The sequence below is a fragment of the Pleurodeles waltl genome, chromosome 11 (genome assembly GCF_031143425.1).
Source record: "Pleurodeles waltl isolate 20211129_DDA chromosome 11, aPleWal1.hap1.20221129, whole genome shotgun sequence".
Classification (NCBI taxonomy): domain Eukaryota; kingdom Metazoa; phylum Chordata; class Amphibia; order Caudata; family Salamandridae; genus Pleurodeles; species Pleurodeles waltl.
In genome coordinates, this window is record NC_090450.1 from 64,352,205 (window position 1) to 64,371,673 (window position 19,469).

The 19,469-nt window shown below is 42.4% G+C and overlaps 1 protein-coding gene across 4 annotated transcripts in view; it reads right to left on the reverse strand.

Moving 5' to 3' along the window:
• The window catches only part of TBL1XR1 (TBL1X/Y related 1), a 411,343-nt gene that overhangs the window by 128,691 nt on the left and 263,183 nt on the right, over positions 1–19,469 (reverse strand). For all 4 annotated transcript variants that reach the window (XM_069213060.1, XM_069213063.1, XM_069213062.1 and 1 more), the window contains exons 7-8: positions 11,394–11,526; positions 1,889–2,030 (exon numbers count right to left, since the gene is read on the reverse strand). In XM_069213060.1, the coding sequence (XP_069069161.1) occupies positions 1,889–2,030; positions 11,394–11,526 (275 nt within the window). The remainder of the gene's footprint in view (positions 1–1,888; positions 2,031–11,393; positions 11,527–19,469) is intronic.

The following is a 19,469-nucleotide window of genomic DNA, read 5'->3' on the forward strand; positions in this document are numbered from 1 at the left end:
TGCAGAGTCTTTTCCAGGCGTCGAGATCTGGGAGTCAGGCAGTCGCGGTCAGGGGGAGCCTCGGGATTCCAACTGCAGGCGTCGCTGTGGGAGCTCAGGGGGGGGCTACTCACGGTCTCGCAGTCGCCAGGGAGTCCTCCCTGAAGTGTTTGTTCTCCACAAGTCGAGCCGGGGGCGTCGGGTGCAGAGTTGCAAGTCTCACGCTTCTGGCGGGAAATGCAGTGGTCTTTAAGTTGCTTCTTTGGAAACAAAGTTGCAGTCTTGGGTGAACAGGGCCGCTGTTCTCAGGAGTTTCTTGGTCCTTTTAGAGCAGGTCAGTCCTCTGAGGATTCAGAGGTCGCTGGTCCTGGGGAAAGCGTCGCTGGAGCAGTTTCTTCAGAAGGGGGGAGACAGGCCGGTAGAGCTGGGGCCAAAGCAGTTGGTGTCTCCGTCTTCTCTGCAGGGTTTTTCAGCTCAGCAATCCTCTTCTTCTTAGGTTGCAGGAATCTGAGTTCCTAGGTTCAGGGGAGCCCCTAAATACAGAATTTAGGGGGGTGTTTAGGTCAGGGAGGGCAGTAGCCAATGGCTACTAGCCCTGAGGGTGGCTACACCCTCTTTGTGCCTCCTCCCAAGGGGAGGGGGTCACATTCCTATCCCTATTGGGGGAATCCTCCATCTGCAAGACGGAGGATTCCTAAAAGTCAGAGTCACTTCAGCTCAGGTTGCCTCAGGGGCTGTCCTGACTGGTCAGTGACTCCTCCATGTTTTTCTCATTATCTCCTCCGGCCTTGCCGCCAAAAGTGGGGCTGTGGCTGGAGGGGGCGGGCAACTCCACTAGCTGGAATGCCCTGTGGCGCTGTAACAAAGGGGGTGAGCCTTTGAGACTCACCGCCAGGTGTTACAGCTCCTGCAAGGGGGAGATGATAAGCATCTCCACCCAGTGCAGGCTTTGTTACTAGCCACAGAGTGACAAAGGCACTCTCCCCATGTGGCCAGCAACATGTCTCGAGTGTGGCAGGCTGCTAAAACCAGTCAGCCTACACAGGTAGTTGGTTAAGGTTTCAGGGGGCACCTCTAAGGTGCCCTCTGGGGTGTATTTTACAATAAAATGTACACTGGCATCAGTGTGCATTTATTGTGCTGAGAAGTTTGATACCAAACTTCCCAGTTTTCAGTGTAGCCATTATGGTGCTGTGGAGTTCGTGTTTGACAGACTCCCAGACCATATACTCTTATGGCTACCCTGCACTTACAATGTCTAAGGTTTGGCTTAGACACTGTAGGGGCACAGTGCTCATGCACTGGTGCCCTCGTCTATGGTATAGTGCACCCTGCCTTAGGGCTGTAAGGCCTGCTAGAGGGGTGACTTATCTATACTGCATAGGCAGTGTGAGGTTGGCATGGCACCCTGAGGGGAGTGCCATGTCGACTTACTCGTTTTGTCCTCACCAGCACACACAAGCTGGCAAGCAGTGTGTCTGTGCTGAGTGAGGGGTCCCCAGGGTGGCATAAGATATGCTGCAGCCCTTAGAGACCTTCCCTGGCATCAGGGCCCTTGGTACCAGGGGTACCAGTTACAAGGGACTTACCTGGATGCCAGGGTGTGCCAATTGTGTAAACAAAAGTACAGGTTAGGGAAAGAACACTGGTGCTGGGGCCTGGTTAGCAGGCCTCAGCACACTTTCAAATCAAAACATAGCATCAGCAAAGGCAAAATGTCAGGGGGTAACCATGCCAAGGAGGCATTTCCTTACAATAGCACACAACCAATTCCTTAATAGCACACACGGTTCTAATGTGTTTGTATAAGTGGCATTCAGCAGTGTAAACTGTAAATGTATCATTTTGTATCATTAGAGGGTTAAAATTTTAAACTGAAATGCACACAATGCTAGATAGTTTGACTCACATTCCAATCCAAAGACGTTACATCTTTGTTGCTTGGTACATCTTGCCCTCCTTCTCGAATACAGTGCCGAAGTACCAGTTGTGTAGAACCGCTGGTGCTGTTTTCACTAAGATTCCATATTCTTGCAGTTGAATCACCAGAACTATTAGTGAAAAAAGTGGGGATAACAAGTTAGAGTCAATGCTATTTTCAACCGAAAAAGATCACCATTTTGGTTTCTCTGGAAAAACACATAGGACAAGAGAAATTCGAAACAATCTTACTTAGTAAACTGCGTACAGACCACAGGAAATATAATCTTGGGGATGGCATAAATAAAACACCCCTATGTTAACCTCCTTTGTCATGCCACACTTATTACATCTCCTATTACATCAGATGTGGTGACCCTCATGTTTTCAGTACAGCAAAAATAGGTTTAATTTTCTGAACTCTTCTTAATTATGAATTTGAACTTGAATCAAATGTTTTCTGCTCTCCTAAAATACATCTGCAGATAAAGCACCTGCTAAAAATGTTGCCCTAGTTGGCGCTCTTTATGCGGGTGCAGCTGGTTCCAGTGGCTAAGTGAGCAAGGGACTGATGACTGGCCACAGTGGGTAATAAATGATAGTCCGTAATGCAGCCCAGAGTGATTACCAGTGTCCAAGATTAATTCAAACATTCCTTCTATTATCATGATTTTTGCAGTAGGCGTCTAAAGTGCAATGGAAAGTCCAGGAATGGGTTCAGTGATCACTGTTCCGTAGGGCTCAAGCTATACCTTGCTGATATCAAAATAGGTCTGATCCGGTATGGGATTGCTTGTGGTCCTATCTGGAGTGGACCTAGGCTGGACTGCTTCTTCTGAAGTAGGATCAAAACTGATTTTCATAAGGAAGGTCTTTGCCTAGAAATGGCACAGTGAGCGAAAAAAAGATGGTATGGAATGTGTACCAGAGCGATCACCAGTAGCTGAGATTAATTCAAGCATTCCTCCCATCAACCTGTTTTTTTTCTGTCCATGTGATCAGGTTATAGAACAAATTCTTTTCTACTTTTTTGAATATTAAAGTTTTATTATAAAGATTTTCTTAGTCCCAAGCCTCAACAGTGTAAACCTTTACTTTTATATTTTAAGTAGTCTAGTGAACTGGTATGTTCTGTGGTGGTTGTTTTGTTACTTCCTAATGTGCTACAAACACAGAAATACGCTCATAAATTACTGGATGCCTCATACCAATTTTTTGTCCTTTGTATTTGGAGTTAACTGTATATATTTTATGGTTTTATATATATCCATGGTTCTATGGTTTTAAATAACCAAATAAAGACTGTTTGGCTGACTGACTCCTGCAGGAAACCCATCTTAAAGAACAAGTTACTTACCTTCAGAAATGCCGTATCTGGTAAAGATTATCTACATACAGATTCCTCATCTTAGATTTATCCCCAGGCATCAGACTATCCCTGGAAGTGATGTGCACTGTTGCCTATATACACGCCACCCCAGCGTGCAGACATCAGTTTCTTTTCGCAGCAATCTATACCAGGACCTCGGATCCACTGACTACTCTGGCCATTGGTGTGGAAAACTAGTGTCCTGAAAGGGGAAAGCCATATTCCATAGAAATCCGCTCACAACGCGGGAAGAATGGATCCACCTTTAAGGATTCTGCAGTTAGATAGAATCTCTACTACATAAGCGTTACCAAAGGTAAAAATCTTGTTCATGTGATAGGGTCTGCAAAACCATTTCACACAAAAGAATCCACCAGGACCGAACAGGCAAAATGCCCTTCCCGATTGACCGGACTGTCCAGGCAGTAGTGCTTTGTGAACAAGCTAATGCTTTGGTCGCAGCCTTAGCTCTGGCGGAATGAGCACGCAAACCTTCTAGGGGTTGCTTTTTTTGGCAAATGCAGAGAAGACTTAAATGCAGAGCACAATCCATCGCGAGATGGTCTGTTTCTGCACGGTCCTTCCCTTCTTTGCTTTGATCATACAAAGAATTTGTCATCTATCCAGAAATCGTTGTGCGGTCAAGGTAAGCAACAAAGCTCTTTTGGGGTTCAATCAGTGGAGCCCCTCCTCTTACTTAGAGGTATGCAGCAGAGCGTAAAAGGTAGTCAGAGTGATGGACTGGCTAACATGAAAAGGAGTAACCGCCTTTGGAAGGAAGGACACTCTGGTGTGTAGGACCAGCTTGTCAAGGAAGATGTTGAGGTAGGGAAGGATTAGATAAAGCCTGGAACTCTCAGACCCTCCAGGCAGACCTTATGGCCGCTAGGAAGGCTGTCTTCATTGCATAGAGCCTGAGAGAACAGTTGTACTGTGGCTCGAAAGGAGCGACTTCAAAAGAGCTAGTACTAAATTGAGGTCCCACTGAGGTATGGTGATGGATGAAAGCAGGAACATGTATTGGAGGCCTATTCACAACGGGATGGTTGATTTGTTAACCATGGAAAGGCTGAGATAGCAGAAAGATCGCACCTTTTTGAAAGGTTTCTTCTGGCCAGGGCCACTGTTCACGGAAGTTCTTAGTTCTCTACTGGGCAGGCAGTCCTTTGAAGATTTGTAGAGGTTGCTGGTTGGTCCTGCAGGATGTTTTGCCTTTTTGTAAGAGGAACTGCAAATAGGCCAGTAGGGCTGGGGCCAAGTCAGTTGTTGTCTGGAGTCTTGACTGCTGGGATCAGCTCTGCCATCCTTTTATCAGGTCACCAGAATTCTGGTGAGCAAGGTTCAGGGGTGCCCCTAACTACTAGATTTAGGAGTGTCTACAGGGGGTTAGAGGGCATTAAGCCAATGGCTACTGTCCCGGAGGGTGGCCACACCCTTCCTGTGCCCACTGCCTTTGAGGAGTGGGACACATTCCTGTCCCTATTGGTCCCTCTCCCCCAAAACAAAATAAAGGATTCTGCAATGAGGGGGTCACTTCAGCTCTCGACACCTTAGGGGTAGAGCTAGCTGCAGTGGTCGCTCCTTGTTTTACCTAATATTCCTGCATGACCTGCCGCCAAAAGTGTGGCTTGGTCCAGGGGGGAGGTGGCGGACATCTCCACTAGGTGGAGTGGCCTGGGGCACTGTAACAAAAGGCCTGAGCCTTTAAGGCTCACCAAGTGTTGCAGTTCCTAAAGGGGGAGAGGTGTGAAGCACCTCCAACCAGAGCAGGCTTTATTCCTGACCCCAGAGAGCACAAAGGCTCTCACCCCATGAGGTCAGAACTTTGTTAGTAACCATGCCAAAAGGGACACTTACCTATAGTAAGCATGGCTGACATCAAGCAATACACCTCAGGCTCCGTGTTGAATTCGGGGCTGAGAATGGGGACAGCAGCACCAATTTTGGGACTAGCATTTGGGAAGGTCGAGGTGGTACAATCGTCAACGGTCCAGATCCATCCATGGATGCAAAGGGCCCGACTCGCGCTTCAAGTGCACCCGCCGGCGGGGAACCTGGGGACAGGGCGCCTTAATATGAGGTGCATGGCCTAAAAAAAAAAAAATTCTTAGAGCTGGCCTTCCAGAAGTTCAGGGAGTTGAGTAGACGGCCCAGGCGCAAGCTCAATCACAGAGACAGGCCTCGAGGTACAACGTTCCATGATCTCTTCCAATTACGAAGGCTCTGCGACCAACCCAGGGACCTTCCCGTAGACAGGGAGAGAGACTGTTGCTGTTGTATGCCGAGCAGCAGGGTGCTTGAGGGATCACTCCCTCAAGGCCTTAGGGTACATGTTGTGACAATCAAACACATCTTGGTGTCACAGTTGCGCTCAAGACACCAGAGGAAGACAAGGTGCTTGTTTGTTACCGACAGTTGCTGGTGACAGGCGTCCAAGGGTATGAATCCAGCCTTCATCAGACATCCCAGAGACACCGGGAAACAGTTTTAAAAAATAAATTCAACAAAATGTCAAGGAAGAGCAGTAAAAAATTACTTGAGGTAGCTCTCTCTGGATCGGCGCAAACTGGTGCAGAAATAAGAGAACCACTGTGGGGTGGTGCCTATAACAGCACCATGCATGTCACTTTTGGTGCAGGTAATGAATGCCACATGGAGCAAACAACGCCACCTACCAGCGCGCAGAGGTACTGCTCACAAAAAGGTTTCCGAATCCAGTCTGACGCCTGGAGATAATTCAAAGGTAAGGAATCTGCAGCTAGAAGTGTCTCTCAGATATAAATTATTTTAAGGGGCTTCTCAGAATAAAAGGATTCCAGGAGAGACTGTTCTGCAGAATCCTGCTCACTCTACAGTCATTATGAATGCTGGTATAGAAATTTTACATCATAAGATCGATGATTCCAGCAGACTGATTTTGCCAAAGTAAGATTCATTAAATTATACCTGCGTGTGTCTTTTTATTGAACAAATATTGCTGACAAGTCCCTCATGTTCTAACCAACATTCATCTATAACGGAAGGTGGTTTTAGATAATGACCTGAACTTTGACTAGAGTACTAATACCAAAAAGGTTTGCATGACAGACTGGTATGATGCACTGGAATATGGAGAGAGTGGACTTGGTACCGAAGCTTATACATTCCACAAAAAAAAAAAAAAAATACTGCCTAGATTATACACTTTTAAATAGAAAGCTCAAATTTCAGACCCTTTAGTTGCAGATCTAACACGGTGCACCATGTATACAAAATATTTAGAAAGCATTGCACGGGAAGCTAGTATTAGATTATGAAGTAGTACATGAAAATAGGAGAGGAGAAATACAAAAAAAAAAAAAAACACCCACTGAGCCTCATAGGGCAACTGTTTTCATTGGGGCTGCAAGGGATTCATAGAGGTTTTTTTTTTCTAATGGGAATTTTGATACAGATAGCTAAACTCTAATCTTACGATGAGAAACAAAAAAACTTGCAAAGCCGGATTCTTATGTACAACAAATAGATTAGAAAATGGTGTAATGAATCCAGGAGAATGGAAGCAACTTCTTCCTAGGAGCACGCCCAGAGAACATACAAGCGTAGGGTTCATTATAAATGTACCTTGCAGTCAGAAGTGAGTAAACTACAACATTAAAATACCCACTCTTTCAAAATCATAAGAATCAATTTTCATGCCAAAGTAGCCGTCAAAATATTCCTGAAATCAACACAGAAATATCTTATTAAACAAACAAAACAAACAAACAATCTTGGGGTGAGGACTTTGCAAGGCGTTCAACACAGAAGACATCGTCCTGTTGAACATCTGCTGCAACAATTAGTTAAAGAAACTGGCAAACATCTGATTCGGAGAACCCAATGGATGAATGGATAAAGTTATCAAGACAACTTTTTTGGGTGATGGTTGCTCCTCAGACAACTGATTGTGGGAAAAATCGAGAAAGCAACCAAAAAAACTATGGTTAAGAACACCAAACCCTTCAATCCTTTAAAAGAACCCTGCACATGATAGACCTCTTTATAAGTATCAACACGCCGGAGCCAGTTGATGGCTATGCACAAGCCTTTTTTATAGTGTCAATGCCACTTTGAGATATACTTTATTAGTGAGCCACTTTGTTTTGCTTGGTTCAAAAAAAAAAAAATCTTTTGGCCCAAACAACTGATATCTCTCTGGTCTGCATCATAATGTGTTCATTTCAGAACAAATGCTCCCGAGCTGGTCAATGGCCAGGCACTAGCCATTCAAGAAGCACTTTATTTGGCCAGATTTGGTGAGTTTTTTTTTTTTTTATCAACTATACGGCTCAATAATTCTGGTCACTTTTATCATCCCCAGTGAATGCATTTTTATAAGTATTACACTTTAGAGCCGGCTGCTTGCTATGTATTAGAACACTTTATTGTAAATGTTATGTAGTATGTTTTTATACATTAAAAGTGTATATTTTGAATTACCTGTCTAAGGTAGGCTGACTCAATAAAAATAAACAGATCTCTCCAATGCATACGCTACATGGATTTGTGGCCCCCCCCTCCCCCTCAACCTCAACCTTATGCCCTCCCACCTCCACCCCCCTTATCAAACCACTAGATTTCTCGCAGCAGTTTGGATCCAACTCTGGGTCAAAGCCATCTTAGCTCTTAGGGAAATAACTGCCTTGAATACAACTTCATTGGAGTTAGAGAAGAATATATTTTAAGACCCTTGACTCTACAGATATGGTGCGATTATGCTAAATGTTGTGAAGCTTCAGGGACAGAGATTTAATACATAACTGTCTGTGAGAAGAGAGGCAGGGTGGGGTGGGGATAGAGACTTCCCCTGCCAGGAGACTGCAGTGCTTTCTGCATAAAGGAGGTGAGAGTTGGTAGTTGGACCAGTTACAATAAAGACAGGTTAAGGAGAAGATTACAGGAGAGGTGGCAATGGAGGTCAGAAAGCATTTTTCAGGAAGCATTATGTGGATTCTCTAATGCAGCACAAAATCAAATACTTTTCACTAACCCAGAAGACCGAACAGTTTTTTGGTTTTAGGAAATTACAAGAAGACGGGCGAGACAAGGAGGTGGTGGATTCAGAGGAGAATAATGCCCTGGGGAAAAGGAATCAATAAAGGCAAACGTATCGTCAATCTAGCCTGAGGAAATGCCAGTCCTCTCAGTCTGTCCATCTTTATTATAGTTTTTAAAAAAGCCACTTGTTGCGCTATTTATTTGCCAAGGCTGCTCAAAATTGGTCCATTGTCACAATCAAGTAATGACATGACTGCTTTGTGTCAAATTGTCTTCAGACCCTTAAGGGCAGACAGGCCTATTTTTATTAGGCCGGGGGGGCAGAAACCACTAGACACCAGGGATTTTTTTTTTAGGTCAATTTCATGCAAGGAGATGGACCCCTTATGCAAGGGTCGCTCCCCTGGGCAGGGCAAATTTATTTTAGGCCACTTCTGCCCCCGTTGGGGGCAGACTGACCTATTTTTCTTAGGCCAATCTGTCCCCAACGGGGGCAGAAGCCACTAGACACCAGGGATTTCTTGTATTGTGCGACAATTTCACACAAGGGGAGCGACCCCTTAGGCAAGGGTCACTACCCTGGGGGGTGAATTTATTTTAGGCCATTTCTGCCCCCCTTGGAGACAGATCGGCCTATTTCTATTAGGCTCAGAAACCACTTAGGCACCAGGGATAGGTGTGTGTGTTTTCTTTGCAGGCGCAGCCCCTTGGACAAGAGTTGTTACCCATGGGGGCACATTATTGTTGCCCATTTCCTGCACCCCTTGGGGGCAGATTGGCCTATTTTTTTTTTTAAAGAAAGAGGGTGGGGTATGGCCATACTCCCCACCACAAATAAATGGGGACAAAGATGTGCTTCACCAATCCACTCCTTGGTTGGGGGCGGGGGGGGGGGTGCAGAAAGCCTACTAGATGCCAGGGAATTAATAAAAATAGTGGGGTGGGGGCTACTAACCAGTATGCGCATGGTAATGCATCCACCCCAACTGAAGGGGGTAACAGTCTTTCAGCTCTCCCCCGCACACTAAAACATCTTATTACATGGCCAGCAAGAGGACATTTGATCATTTTGGGTTTTCATTTTACATTTGTCTAACTCTCAAAATCGTCCCACTTGGAATGGTGAGGGATGCACTTTTTGGACTTTGGGGCGCTGCCCTGTAGAAACATCTATGAGACCTAGACAAATCTGAAAACTAAACATCTGAGTGAATCCAGGGTGGTATGCTTCACATGCACACTGCACCATTTTCTTACCCACAATGCCCTGCAAACCTCCAACTTTGCTTGAAATCACACATTTGTCCCACATTTTTGTGATGGAACCTTCCGGAATCTGCAGGAATCCACAAACTTCTTACCACCCAGCATTGTCGCATCTATACCAATAAGAATTCCACCCCACTTTTCAGCCTAAAAACCTTGTTTTTTTTTCTTTTTAAACTGCCGTTTTGGACCCATTTTGGTTCCCCCTTATTTTTTTACTTGTTTTTGGCTCTTCCCTGTCACAGGCACTGGCTTACCTACGTAAGTGAGGTATAATATGTTACCAGGAGACTGAGGGGAATGGTGTTGGGTGGTAGGAAATTTGTGCCGGTGCGATGATCAAACACAGAAATGTAGGAAAATGTTTCTTTTTTTTATTTTTAGTAAATTTGAGGTTTGCTGAGGAGCCTGGGAAGGAAAACACTGGGGGATCCCCGCAAGTCATACCTCCCTGGACCCCAGCAAGTGTCTAGTTTTCAGAAATGTTTGGTAGGTTTCCCCACATGGCTGCTGAGCCCAGGACCAAAACCGCAGGTGCACCACCCTCCTACCCCAGAACAAGTGTTATTGCCCCTTGTCTTTCTCTACATTTTTTTCTTTCCAAATGTAGGATAATGTGTAAAAAATACATTAATTTCGAAATGCCCAGTAATTCACATGCTAGTATGGAGACCTCGGAATTCAGAGATGTCCAAATGACCACTGCTTCTCAACACCTTATCTTGTGACCAGTCGGGAAATACAAAGGTTTTCTTGATACCTATATTTCACTCTCTATATTTCACCAAATGAATTGCCGGTATGCAATGAAAACCCATTGCAAGGTGCAGCTCCTTTTGGCTCTGGGTATCAAGGGTTCTTGGTGAACCTACAAGTCCTATACATCCCCCGCAACCGGAAGAGTCCAGCAGATGGAACAGTATATTGCTTTTGAAAATCTGACACCACAGGAAAACATTACAGAGTAAAACATGGAGAAAAATGGCTCAATTTCAATTTTTTTTTTATTCCAGCTGGTATTTTCTGTAGGAAAACCTTGTGTGATTTACACAAATGACCCCTTGCTGAATTCAGAATGTTGTCTAATTTTTTTAGAAATGTTTAGCTGACCGGGATCCAGCATTGGTTTCACACACATTTCTGTCACTAACTAGGAGGCTAAAAGCACACAAAATAGTCAAAATGGGGTATGTCCCAGTAAAATGCCAAAACTGTGTTGAAAAATGTTTTCTGATTCAAATCTGCCTGTTCCTTCTGGGAAGATGGTTATTTTAGCACTGCAAACCCTTTGTTGATGCCATTTTCAGGGGGAAAACCACAAGCCTTTCTTCCCCCCCCCATTTTCTTTTTTACAACAAAATTTTGGCTATTTTCTTGGTGTCCTCCAGGGAAACCCACAAACTCTGGTTACCACTAGAATCCCTAGGATGTTGGAAAAAAGGACGCAAATTTGGCGTGGGCAACTTATGTGGACAAAAATTATTAGGGCTGCTATGTTTACATCATAGGTTGATACAAATCGCACTTCATGCACTGGCAGCACAAATTGCAAATGGATAGATGAAGTTATTTTTTTACTGCCTGTTGAGGCACTTGTTCCATTGTAAACGAACATGACATTAGCACAAATGCTTTAGTCTTACCACATTAGCCTTTAGGGGATTATGACCAAGTTTGTTTTTATTCTACTCGCTACAGGTTTCATGATTTTAATGCCCATAAAAAATAAATCCACAATAAACTCCACGAGTCACAAAAGAGATTTCACAGAAAGATAGTTTTCATTAAAATGCAAAAGCTTTGTGCAGTCTGTTCTGAGCAACATTTTAGGATGACTTACCCTGATGCCAGGAGATCACTGACCGGATTCCAGGCACAAATGAATACTTCTGATTCATGGCCACGTAGCACCACTGCTTTGTTGGGAGGAATTTCAACATCCCCATCTACTTCCATCATATCTGTATGATTATCTGCATCATTAGAAACAGCACAATTACCAAAAACTCATCATATAGGCAGACATCAAAGCCGTATTGCACACATGATATAAATATGGCTGTGTATTTATTATATGGCACACAATCGCCCCTTGGGAGCTTCAGCACTTTGTCCAGCTTCAGCAACTTATTTGAAGCGAGTGTTACCTACAGCTTAAAGAGCAAACCTGCTTTAAGGGGTTAACAAAAGTTAGTGTTAAAGTTTGCGTTTCATGTAACTCAAAGCTATAGGCACCTCTCACATATGCTATCAGTTTTAGAGAAGATGTTACACATGTAAAAGTAAGGAAGGTAGTTTGAGAGCATGTAAACACTTATAGAGAAGAGCTTGTGGGCTATCCTATGCCTGTTGTAAGTACTGGAATGTATTTGTAACTCAAGGAAATCTATTACCATGCGATAATCACAGGGCAGAGGGGACAGCTCGGAGCAGGAAGCAAGTCAATAGACTGCCTTACTAAATTCCGTCCGACTCCTTAGCTCGAAATAAGGGAATAATCTAGAAAGAATGGAGGTACAGTGATCCACACGCCTTCTCTAAGCAGATTATTAAAGGTAGCATTCTTTAAAGCTATAGACGCTAAGGTGCCTGAGCAGAAGGCTTAACAACCCTCATGGTTTAAAATCCGTAAATCCATATAGGGATAAGAGTAACAATGCATTCTGGGTGGGTGTGTGCCCTGAAGCGGAGAGTGGCATTAAGTAACATTGTTTCCCCCGACTCTAAAGCAAAATATTTAAGGCGTACACTTAGGCTAGTGTGAGTAAAAGCATATCTGTGTGTGTCCAGAGCAAACGAAAAAGCAGGAAAGGTAGCAGAAAGTAGTGGAAGCTTGTAAAAGTTTAAAAATGGTATGGTATATTCCTTGGTGACTGCCAAAAGGAGGACAGAGGGTTTTTCTTCTCCCTGGAGAAAATGTTGTTTCATTCTACAACACAAACTTCCAATTAAACATTTAACAAGAAGTTCCAAAGCACTCTTGAAATACTTCAGTAATTTGTTGTCTTGCAGAGAAAGCATAACCCCCAGGTCATCCCCTACCTCCAAAAAACGTGTCCATACTTCAATATACCCTGCCTACAACCCAAAGACCATCAAGGAGGGCAAGGTAAAGCGTTCAACTAGTCAGCATAGTATGGTTCAATTAAACAAGATTTTTTTTTTTTTTTAATTGAACTCTATTAAAAAAGTATATTTCTCAGTCAACTCACCCTTTTTAGATTAGAGTTGTTTACTTTACAGTTGAACAAAAAATACAAATAAATCCTGCTGTGGTATTATTACTAAGGCAGGGATGCAGATTATACTTAAGATTGTCTGCATGAAAGAATGTTTGCGAGTCACTAAACAGATCAATCCAAATCTTTAGTAATTGATTTAAAAACAGTTGGTACTGACATCAGTGAAGGCAAAATATTTAGTGATGACCTCCTAGGAGGAATGTTGTAAAAGGGTGACGGTTGATATATGTTCAGATTCTCTGGGGAAAAAAAATTAAATAAATCAAAGGTTACAGGGACGTTATAGTTAGGTTCTGAATTTACTCGGACAAAACCATAGAAATTCAAAGAGTTCTTTCAAGTAACAATAACTCGCGCCCTTGCTATGCACAGTTTTCTTACCGATATTTTTATTGCAAATGTTGCAGTGATAATATCAAAGATGCCAAACAAGATCTCACCAATGATATATGTGGAGTAATTCGCTGTGCTCTGGGAAGGTGCAAGTTATACCTTAGGGTGAGATATGATTACTTGAAATAACTCTAAACTATAACCGCTGAACTTCTATGGTTTTGTGCGAGTAAATTCAGAACACGACTAGCATCCCTGCAACCTTTGATTTTTTTTTTTTCAGTGAATTTCTTTTTTTTTTTTTAACAAAGTATTTGTAATAATTGTAATTACTATACTTTATTCCAACCCCCACAGGCCGTGCACGGCATGGGGTGGTCGCAAAGCCTGGCCTGCAGTCAGGCCTTGCAGACAACCCATTATAACCACCCAACTCCGTGCCATGCACGTCCTTTGGCCGTGCATAGCACAGGTTGGCTACAGGGCCTGTGTCAGTGGGTGCATGAATGTTTGAGTGGGTCTGAAAATGGGTGTGTGAGAGAGTAGGTCTGAAATGGGTGTGTAATTGAGAGGGTGCATGAGTGAGTGCCTGTGTAAATGAATGAATTAGTGTATGAATGAGTCTTTTCTTTCTATTTTTTTTCATATTCACAAATTTGTGAATATTTGTGCATTTTCACGAATATCACGCATGGTGATACAAAATTATTTCAAACCCATAATCTGCCCCTAAAAACACACCTATTTTACACCCCTATGGTCAGGGTACCCTCAACCCTGACTCCTTATGCCACTTTCAATTAGGATTTTTACCCCAGGGAACTGTATCCTATGAAATAAAACGGCAGCTGCAACTTTTTAGTCAGGTTGCGGTCAGCAATATCCAATGCTTCTTTTCACACGTGTATCCTTGAAAATGTGTGAATTTTCATGAACATATCACGAAGGCGCCGCAGCCTGAGATTGGAAATTTACAGGGACACAAATTTAGTAAACTACTGAACGGATTTACACCAAATAAGCGAAAGCACAATCTGTGTACCGAAAGCTAACCTTCTGTCAAATTTGGTGTCATTGCATCCAGCAGTTAGGGCTGCAGTCATGTCGAAAGGTCCTATGGGAATTAACATGTGAAACAACTTTTTTGACAACCCCCCCTTTTCTCAGCCTCTGCTTGACGGATCACCCCGAAACTTTCCATGTTCAACAAGAATCACTAGGACACTTTTTTTTTATGGTAAATTTCGTGAGACAGTGCCAAACATATAGGCAAGTCAAAAAAACACTTCTTATATGGAAACATTGCCCTAACTATGACTACCCAGTGGCGACCGCCACTAGTTAATGGATTTAAACATAACACTGCATTTTTTTATATTGCACTCAACTAATTTTTGTAATGTATGTTTTAGCTGAAAACCCTTTATTTGTGCATGAATGATCTGATTACCCAGAGCAAGCGTATAAAATAAGTAATCAGTTAAGAAGTTTGGGAGACTGAAAATATGTATGTTACATGAGCTGCAGGGTAAAAAGAAAAATGAACCAGCAAACTAATAAGAAAAAGCAGAGTTGAAATACAGAGTATTGTACAGCTGCTGCATGTATACAGTGCAACATTTTTGGGTTGAGATGGTCAACGCAAAGCTGGTTTCACATTTTTTTTTCCTTCATGAGTTCGATCCACTTTGAACGTTGTCCTTTTCTCTTTCTCTCACTGCTCAGTGTGAAAAAGAATTTTCGATAAAGGTGGAATGGAATCGCTTGATAAATATAAAACACAGGTCTCAGGGTTAAACAGAGAAGCACGTACAATATATCTATGCCTCATATTTCCATATGTTATCACACTGTCATGAATAAGGCATACATGATTAAATTATATACATGAAAAGTGAATGCGCAGGCAGCCCAGTTCTAAAGGGCACACGAGAAGTGCCATTTCAGCGGTTCCACAAGCTGTTCCTGCTATATATGTCCCTCCATCACAAAATTCAAGGCCTGCGCTGCGTAAGAACAGATGGCTTTTTATTGTGCCTCAGTTCAAGACCATTCTGTTACAAATTTCACAAAAAGACATCTATTTAAATAATGTTTTGCTAGCAAAAAAAAATTCAGTACAAAGGCTATGGCACGTTTACTATGTAAGCAGACACTTTCAGTGGCCGCAGAGAGTGCATTTTTAAGTGTTATGGGATATACTCTTTTATTGATCATTTGTTATCACTGTGGAAAGAGAAGCAAGATGTGGAGAAACCTGCACATCTGTGGTAACTCATATGCTTCCGATGGGATAAATGCAATTGCTGTTCTGATTTTCGGCCAGCAGAGGCTGCTGATATCATGTGCTATTTAGAGAGCATTTGTTTCTGCAAAGATTAAGATTACATACAGATAAAGCAATTTCTTTTTCAGCAACCATGTGAGGAACCGCGGAGGCATAGTCAGTTGGGGGAAAGGTAGCACGAGCAACATGAAGAGCCTTCAAAAATGCCTGTCGCGTTACTTGATGGCATCCGATATCAACATATATCCATATACATTGCACATTGCCGTTAACCAGTGTGTAGATATTGTTAGGTCTGGGATTCCATTGTAAAGCATTTTTTCCAATCCTTCCTAACTTTAGTGTTTGACGCACCTGCGCTAAAAACTTTCAGGAAAATATATTTTCTTTCGAAACGGATGGGGCGTGGCAGGTTTGTACAAATGAGTCCGGAAGAGAGGACAATTGAAAAAAATTGACATTTCCCGTATTATCAGGATTTTTATGTTTGTTGTCCATCGTAGAACAAGCACTGAGGCAAAGTAATAGGTCTCACCTATACAAGAGCTAGTGGCTTTGCCAATGTGTTTTAGCCAAGTTGTTCACCAGCGCGGCTGCTGCTCAGCATGGCTAAAAGCTAGCGACAGAGGAGTGTGCTTGGAGCAGATAGTGTTGTGTACCGGAGTGGGGTCGTGTAGAGTGGCATACGTTGCAGCAGCAGAGAGTAGAGTGGACTGGTGTAGAGTCACTGGCGTAGAGTGCAGTGCAAGAGTGCAATGGCACTGAATTCAGAAAGTGAGCAATGCAGCATTGTAGAATGCAGTTGCTTAGATTAAAGTGGTGCAGGGTCAAAGGGCAGAGTGGTGCAGAGTAGAGTTGAGTGATGTAGAGGGAAGTGGCGTAGAGTGGAGTAGCATAGAGTGCATTGGCGTAGAGTAGCATAGAGATTGCAGAGTATAGTACTATAGAGTACAGTGACGAGTTCAGTAGCACAGAGTGCAGTGTTGCTGAGTAGAGTGTCTGTGCAGTGGTGTCGGGTAGAGTGCCGCAGAGAGCAGTGGCATATAGTGCAGTTGCGTAGAGCGCAGTGATTAAGAGTAGAGTGGCTTAGAGAAAATTAGATGGTAGAGTTTAGCGGCATAGAAAAGAACGGGGCAGGCAGAGTGAAGATGCGTAGAGTGGCAGAGTGTAAAAGCACAGCATAGAGTGCCGGGGAGTTGAGTGTTACAAAGTAAAGTGTACTGGCGTAGAGCACATTGGGGCAGAGTGCAGTGGTGTAGAGTGAAGTTGTGTAGAGTAGATTGGTTTGGCCTAGAATAGTGGTTGACAGTGCAGTAGAAAAGAGTGTATTGGCATAGAGTAGAGTGGTACAGAGTAGCATGAAGTGGCGTAGAGTGCAGTGGCGTGGAGCAGCGCAGAGTGCAGTCGCGTGGTTTAAAGTGGAGTGGTGCGGAGTAGTGCAAACTGGAGTGATTAGAGTAAAGTGCAGTGTAGAGCAAGTTGAGTATTCATGGTGTGGTAGCACACTGCCACTACATAACACATTTTCAATTGAAATGATCCACACCAAATGCAGTTTTACAAATAAAACGATACAGTGAACAGACAAATATGTGGAAATTACATTGCCTAGTTTAATGATTTATTTTGATCATATTAAATATTTATTTCTAACATTACAGAAAAAAAAAGTGCATCATTGTATGTTCATAATTATGATGTATTCTGAAATATTTACACAGTTGATTTGAATATTGTCATGTGCTAGGAAAAAACCTCTTTCCTACTCAGTAACCAGCAAAATTGTCACATAAATCCTCTCGCTTTTAAGTCAGGAAAAGAATAGTAAACAAGAGCGCTTGAAAGACAGCATCTGACATTTGACCTATCTTTGAATGCACAGCAAATATGACAAGATAAGAACAGGATTTAAAAGTCTGCTAACAGAGATTGTAGAAGAATACATAAAATACACTTTACGCAAAGGGAGGGAAAAAAACAACCTGGAGACACTAAAGCAAATATAGACTGCAAATGGAAAGCCAGAAAGAGTGAGTTACAAAGCCAACTGTAATTAAGAAGCAGAAAGCATTTCTAGGTTGACTGAAAGTCCCCCAAGATGTCTTTAGCAAACCTAACTGCCGCTCTGCCTAGTAGGGTTCGGCCTAAAATGAATGGATTTAACCAAAACTGGGCTTGAAAGCAGAGTGTGATAGAAAAAAAAGTGGTTTTGAGAAACTCCGTTCAGTAGTTTGGCCCCAATGCGCGGATTTGTCAGTCCCATTTAAAAATAAAGGCAATCCTTTGTATTAGGGAGTTTTTTCTCCTGTCTACTGCAGTTTCATAAACCCGCATTGCTGAATGGCTGACGTAGAAAACTTTCTGTTGCAGACACAATTACCCAACAGTACACTGAGCAACGTGATGGGACAAATACAAATAAATAAAAAAAAAAGAGCATAATGAGGACGCATGGTGGGCACACCTTGATCCCCAGGCCCATGTAGTGGAGCCACAGAGAGGATGAATTCATAAATTCTAGAACACCTTGGGCCACAAGGAGCTTTCTGGGGTCTCGTGATTTGCAAATATGACAACATAATTTGAAAATCAGAAAACAAATAAAGAATTTGGTTCACTACAGGCCAGCTTTGCGAGCTTGGTTATAACAGTTTTAAAAACACACTTCAAAATTAACTTAAAAAACCAGTTGAAGTGCAGTTCAAGGCATAAGCAGTCAACTTAAATGGAACATATTTACATAGTTTTACAGTTGGTCCCATCCTTCATAATATAAAAGAGACACGAAAGCCCTAAAAGCTTCTAATAAAATTGATAAGTGGTGTGCCAGAACATAACTGAGGTTTTAATAGTGACTAACTTCGTTACAAGAGCTGCTGGAAATGCCACCCCATTTAGGAGATTTTGTTTCCTTAACAAGATAGGTGTCTTTGCTCAGCTGTTTAATTTAAATTCTGTTCCTATGACTCAACACGGAGTCGACCCATCTGAGTGTAAATTAAATAGGTTATCCACTAAAAATCTGTAATTACCAGTTGTATGTCCATGGGTTTGTGCGATTTCTATATTGTGATGCTTGAGGGTAATAGCTACAGATGAACACTGTAGACAGCCAGTACATTTTCACATGCATATATAGTTGCGGTGCACATCATAGCAGCATTATTATTTAAATTAATTCCAATATTGCGTCTGATAAATGCCAGATGACTTTTTAGAAAGCACGTGGAGTGAAAGTTAACATTTTTAGTAAATGACATTAATATACATTTAACAATTAAGGGAGAGGAACTTTTGTAGCTATACACATATACAGTAAAAAACATATTTATGGTTTAATTTACATAAAGTATTGCTTTTCAAGACACAGAATGTCAGAAAAATATCTGTAAACAGGGTGCTGAATGCTCACAACATACAGTACTGATTGGATTTCTGCAATGTGAATGAATGAGAGTTGTTTTGACAGCGTTGGAGTGAGTGTGTGAAATGGAATTGTGGCCCATTCTCCAGGCGTTAATCTGCATTGTAGGGTAACAGGCATTAACTATAAATGCCTATATGGAGTAACTACTTATAGGCACATTTATTGATTTATTTGAAGGTGGAAGTCTTTGCACTGTAGTGTGAGGGGTTATTAGTAGTTATAATAATTATAAGTAATTAGGAGTTATAAGAGTGGTTAGTAGATATTGCTTCTTTACCCTTGCAAACAAATGGGTGGCAGAGAAGGTGTCCAACAAAACCTTCTCAAGTAACAAGGACGCTACATAAAGTAAACAAGCATTGGCAAAGCCATACAGTGGGGTGTTGGTCAGAAGCCTTTTGGCTCTGCAAATGATTCTTTTATTTCATCATAGCTTTTGCAAAGTGTATTGTTGCGAATCTGGCAGGCCCCCAAAATATATATTGAAAGAATACAAACATTTTTTTTGTCTCAGAAAATGCACACTACCTTTGCACCTGCTGTGTAGCCATTTTAGTCGTAGCTCCATGCACGTTATTTTAACCTACTAGGCCGCTGTGCACTTTAACCTAGATATATTTTATTCAG